This window comes from Monopterus albus, unplaced genomic scaffold, assembly GCF_001952655.1.
Source record: "Monopterus albus unplaced genomic scaffold, M_albus_1.0 scaffold67.1, whole genome shotgun sequence".
Classification (NCBI taxonomy): Eukaryota; Metazoa; Chordata; class Actinopteri; order Synbranchiformes; family Synbranchidae; genus Monopterus; species Monopterus albus.
This window is the reverse complement of record NW_018127947.1, coordinates 1,107,933-1,114,054: the sequence shown is the minus strand read 5'-3', so window position 1 is coordinate 1,114,054 and position 6,122 is coordinate 1,107,933. Positions and strand designations below refer to the sequence as shown.

General features: G+C 41.7%; 1 protein-coding gene across 3 annotated transcripts in view; it reads left to right on the top strand.

Moving 5' to 3' along the window:
* LOC109962773 (corticotropin-releasing factor receptor 1-like) overlaps nucleotides 1-6,122 on the top strand; it is a 60,118-nt gene that overhangs the window by 26,652 nt on the left and 27,344 nt on the right. For all 3 annotated transcript variants that reach the window (XM_020604774.1, XM_020604773.1, XM_020604775.1), the window contains one exon: nucleotides 4,397-4,503. In XM_020604774.1, coding sequence (XP_020460430.1) covers nucleotides 4,397-4,503 — 107 coding nt within the window. The remainder of the gene's footprint in view (nucleotides 1-4,396; nucleotides 4,504-6,122) is intronic.

The window sequence follows — 6,122 nt, the reverse complement described above, 5'->3', positions numbered from 1 at the left end:
GGGAGCAATTCGGGGTTCAGTGTCTTGCTCAGGGACATTTAGGCATGCGGGGAGACCAGGAGTCAAACCACCAACTTGCTGGTCAGGAGACGACTGCCCTACCTCGTGAGCCACAGCCACCCCAGTCAGAATGGTGGTTCATGGGTGACAATTAGTTGAAAACCTCTGCTATAGAAGATGTAAATCTTTAAAAAATCACATCACAAATATATAGTATAGTATTTTTTAAGCGTTTAATTTCTTAAAACGATTAGAAACTGTATTTTTACTAAAACAGAAATATAACTTCCAGGAGCCGGACAGGATTGCTGATATGTAACCTACAAAAAGTTGCGTTTGTCTCCATTTTTGTGACAGAATTTCAGACACCATGTTTCTGGCAGTGTCACAGGAAGACAGTCGCGGACAGATTTGGATGAGGGAAAACAGACTCTAATGAGCACAACAACCGACACATCTGAATTACTCAGCTGTGGGACATCTGGAGAGGCAACCAACAGGATCGATTCTTTGTTGGTTTTGGTCTTTTCATGGGATTTGTTAACAACAAAAACAATATAAAATATCACAACATGCCTTCCTGCCAATTACCAGCTGCAGCTTAGTTGTCGGCTAGTCTTTTGTACTTTATAGATCTGTGAGCATGCACAAACAGGGCTGTGGACTGACTCCAATCGATCCCTGCAGAAGATGGATATAAAGTGTCCGACCTTTTAAAAAAAATGTGCGCTTGATATTTTTCCTTTTGTAGCAGTGAAATAAATCACCAGGTGGTAGCAGCAGTGTGACTGACATTGGGGAGCAAGCGCAGCTTCTCGTTAAAGTTCAGCCCGACTGAAATCAGACATTCAGTGGTCCCACTGGGAAGAGAAGCCGAGTGGATGAAATGCTTATTGGAAAGTTTGTTTGAGGAGAAGAAATCCTCTTTTCCTTCTGGGACTTGCTCAAGGTTATTTTCTCAAATAAGTGTCTTTGTTGTTTCTTAAAGAGCAGAGTGGGTCAGGCTTGGTTTGGACTGCTGCACCAAGATGTTTTGTGAGAGCTGAGGCTAGCAGTGGGTAGGTCTTATATTATCCTGGTGCCATCCCTCCACGAAGGCTCCAATCAGCTCGACTATCCATTTAAAACACCTACTATTTGTTTGATTTATGTCCTGGTCAGTTAGCTGCTCCTGCTTGAGGCATCACAGGACTGATTCACTTTTTTCCAGGTCTGTATTAATTCTTACATGCCATATGTGCATCGAAAGAGAAATTGGCTGCTGTAATCATTTGTCCTGTTGTATTACCTTTGAAATGAACGCTTGACTGCAGGAAAAGATGGGGCACAAAATCTATAGCCCTTATTTGGTGAAGAGATGTGTTCACTGCAGCAGAGGGATATGGCCTGGTACATGCATTAAGGGCTGTGTTTACTGGAACTAAACAACAGCAATAGCTATAAACTGCCAGGACAAACACACCCACATGGCTTTTTTTGACTCAAGAAGACCCACAGTAGGACTGACTGACCTTTCTAATGCTTTGTGTTGTGAATCAGTGTGACTGAACCTTGGACTACCAACTGTTTTCCTGATTAATCAATAAATCTTTTTGCTTATAAAATGACAAAATAACCTAAAAATCCAAAGAACATATCAGAAGAATGCTAAACTCTTTACAGAGGAGCCATGATATGAAGACCTCACCTCATGACCAGAATGGTCAAGAGCAATGATTACAGAACAGCAATCACAGCAACTCTTTATACAGGACACACTACCAGTCAGAGGTATTAGTGTAGTGCAACAGCTGAACACGTGATATTCTCTCTGCAACTGAAATCAAATATTAGAAAAAATACTTCACTCTTAGCTGAACATGTTTAAATCAGAATCAGCTTTATTTATTAGCCAGGTGTGATGGACAGATGAGGAATTTGACTCAGGTACATCGGCTCTCAATATGCAAAACAGTAAACCAGCAAAAGGCTGTGTAATATAACAAAATAGCAGTATCAACAAACAGTGCAAACAATGCAGAAAAAGCAGTATAAACAGACACTAAACAATGCAGACAATAAAGGAATGTTCATTGAAATGAGATAAATAGGGATAAAACAGAGTACTTAAAACTAGAGACCTGTATGACTCTGTATAATCTGTACAGTGTATATACAGTGCCTTGCGAAAGTATTTGGCCCCCTTGAACTTTGCGACCTTTTGCCACATTTCAGGCTTCAAACATAAAGATATAAAACTGTAATTTTTTGTGAAGAATCAACAACAAGTGGGACACAATCATGAAGTAGAACGAAATTTATTGGATATTTCAAACTTTTTTAACAAATAAAAAAACTGAAAAATTGGGCGTGCAAAATTATTCAGCCCCTTTACTTTCAGTGCAGCAAACGCTCTCCAGAAGTTCAGTGAGGATCTCTGAATGATCCAATGTTGACCTAAATGACAAAGGATGATAAATAGAATCCACCTGTGTGTAATCAAGTCTCCATATAAATGCACCTGCACTGTGATAGTCTCAGAGGTCCGTTTAAAGCGCAGAAAGCATCATGAAGAACAAGGAACACACCAGGCAGGTCCGAGATACTGTTGTGGAGAAGTTTAAAGCCGGATTTGGATACAAAAAAATTTCCCAAGCTTTAAACATCCCAAGGAGCACTGTGCAAGCAATAATATTGAAATGGAATGCTCTGGTCAGATGAAACCTAAATCGAACTTTTTGGCAACAATGCAAAACGTTATGTTTGGCGTAAAAGCAACACAGCTCATCACCCTGAACACACGATCCCCACTGTCAAACATGGTGGTGGCAGCATCATGGTTTGGGCCTGCTTTTCTTCAGCAGGGACAGGGAAGATGGTTCAAATTGATGGGAAGATGGATGGAGCCAAATACAGGACTATTCTGGAAGGAAACCTGATGGAGTCTGCAAAAGACCTGAGACTGGGACGGAGATTTGTCTTCCAACAAGACAATGATTCAAAACATAAAGCAAAATCTACAATGGAATGGTTCACAAATACACATATCCAGGTGTTAGAATGGCCAAGTCAAAGTCCAGACCTGAATCCAATCGAGAATCTGTGGGAAGAACTGAAAACTGCTGTTCACAAACGCTCTCTATCCAACCTCACTGAGCTCGAGCTGTTTTGCAAGGCGGAATGGGCAAAAATTTCAGTCTCTTGATGTGCAAAACTGATAGAGACATACCCCAAGTGACTTACAGCTGTAATCGCAGCAAAAGGTGGCGCTACAAAGTATTAACTTAAGGGGGCTGAATAATTTTGCACGCCCAATTTTTCAGTTTTTTATTTGTTAAAAAAGTTTGAAATATCCAATAAATTTCGTTCCACTTCATGATTGTGTCCCACTTGTTGTTGATTCTTCACAAAAAAATTACAGTTTTATATCTTTATGTTTGAAGCCTGAAATGTGGCAAAAGGTCGCAAAGTTCAAGGGGGCCGAATACTTTCGCAAGGCACTGTACTGTATACACAGGTGTTGCACTGAGGGTTATTGTCTAATCATACTGTCCTGGGTTAACTATTCATCAGAGGGACTGCCTGGGGGAAGAAACTGTCCCTGTGCCTGGTTGTCTTGGCGCACAGTGACCTGTAACACCGTCCAGAGGGGAGGAGTTCAAACAGATTGTGTCCAGGGTGTGAGGGGTCTGCAGTGATCCTCTCTGCCCTCCTTTTGACCCGTGAGGTGTATAGGTCCTCCATGGAGGGCAGGCTCACACCAATGATCTTTTCTGCAGTCCTGACTGTCCGCTGAAGTCTGTACTTGTCCTGTTTGGTTGCTGAGCCATACCAGACAGTGATGGAGGTACAGAGAACAGAGTCAATGATTCCTCTGTAGAACTGTACCAGCAGCTCCTGGGGAGGGTCGAACTTTCTGAGCTGGCGCAGGAAGTACATCCTTAAGCAGGCGTCTTAGCAGGTCTACATCAGGGCGGAAAAAAAAACACATTGTTTGCACCTACTCTTTATAGACAGTAATAAAACTGCAAACGCTACAGAATAGATACCACAGAGACAAGAAGACATCGATATCTTAAAAAGACAGAAAACAACTATAGAGAGATGCAAAATGATCACAGCTCTGTCATGTTTGTAGGGGTGGGATGTGTCTCATGACCTGTTCATGGTTGTATCATCTGTATTATCATTTCACATTAGAACAATTCAAATTGTTCATTTGGCATCTACTTATTTCACTGAACAAACATTTTAACTAATAATAATGTACCATTTAATATTGCCAAGAACCAAAACTTGAACACTGCTGCCATTTCTCACAGCTCTAAAACATAAGAAGATTTTCTTATTTTCTTCTAAGTCTTTTCTCGTGTCCAGAAAATAGTTTATTCATCCTGCGCTTCTTCTCTCCCTGTAGAAAAAAGGCAAGATGCACTACCAGATAGCTGTGATCATCAACTTCCTGGGTCACTGTATCTCCATGCTGGCTCTGCTCATTGCCTTCTTCCTCTTCTTGTGTTTGAGGTGAGTGTCGGTCCCTCTGATATTCCTGAAGACATCGCTGATGTGACACAAACATCAATGTGCTCAAGCTCAATTGTCCAAAGTGCCTCTTACTCTTGTTCAGAAACCGTTTGGTCATGGGATTAAACGTTTGTCTCCATCCTGCAGATGTAAAGTGGTTTAGACATCCACAAAAACTAGGGCGTGTCTCCTCACCAGTGGGAATAAGAGACCCAGTGCAGAAAGCTGCAAAAGCCAAAACAGTCTTGCGGAGACCTGCAGGGACACCCAGTGGAGACGGAGTTGGCTTTTCTGACTAACTGAAACAAACCAAGCGTTAACGAGAGAAAGGTCCAGGCTGTTATCGATCCCCAGGACACCCCTAGGGAGTGAGAAAAGCATGAAAGGGCACAGAGAGATGTAATAAATAGAAGCTCTACAGGACGCGTTTATGCACAATCTGTGCTTGTGGGCCACAGCGGCTTAGACCAAGAAGGAGGACAAGTGTTGGTCAGCTAAAAACGGCATTAGGTTAGTTGAGGAGTTTGGCATTTATTACTCACCTTCCTCACTTTCTAATGAGATTGTGAGCCATTTAAAGGGAGGCTGTCACTGCCGGTGTGATGGAGAGAAAGGCTGACACTTTGGTGCAACTGGAAAGACAAAAGAAATCACAGCGGAGAAAAGAGGTCTTATTAAAAACTGTAAAACAGCAGATACAGTAAGTGTCTTTAGCTTAGTTTTAAGGTTTTCTTTTTAGTTTCTCCACATAGAAACACAGGACTCTCCTGGTGGCTCTAAATAAAACTACAGCCTTATTCCATCTTTGCAACGGAGGGATTCATCCAAAACTGACAGAGTCTGATGCTTAATATTTTATTGGCTTTGGAAATGCAACTTAATCTTTTTCTCGGCATTAGTCGTGCATGCAATGGCATCTTAAACTAAGTGTTTGGCCATTTCTCATTGAAATGCACCATGGGAGTTGCGGTCAATAGATGTCTTCAATGCATACAAACAAATCTTTAATACTGACCCCTCAAGCTGAACTGAGTCTAATAAATCATCAGTGCCACTGACTGAAGCTCAGCTGTGATACATGGGGCAACGTTTCCCAGTTTAAGGCTTACAACACCGCAATGCCATAATTCTGTTGGAAATATAAGGTAGCCGAGCTAGTAAACAGTGCCCATAGAGTTTAGATTAGTAGTGAAACAAATCATTCAAACCAAAAATAAAATTACCAAACTTTATTTTGAGCAATTACAAATCTGACCAAAATCACTCAAACCAGCAGAGATACTCATAACTTTCCACCTTGTCCTCTCATGCAGAAATTCAGCCAGGAGTGTTTCACACCTGTTCGAGTCTCGAGGGGCACCAACTCAAGCACGGGATGCACTTTCTGAACTCTGGAGGTTCAGAGTACCTCCTCTCTTTGCAGCTCCCTGTGCTGTCATGGTGCGTTCTCGGAAGGAATTTGATTGAATCGTTTATGGATCTGAAAGTGGCCATGATGACTTATGAAGTATGAAGGGAATTAAAAGTAATTTGAGATGTAAATAACTCCTCACCTTCACCCTCCCTTCTTTCACCCGTGTTGTTGGATCAGGACGAGCGTAATAAATTAGACACAGCCG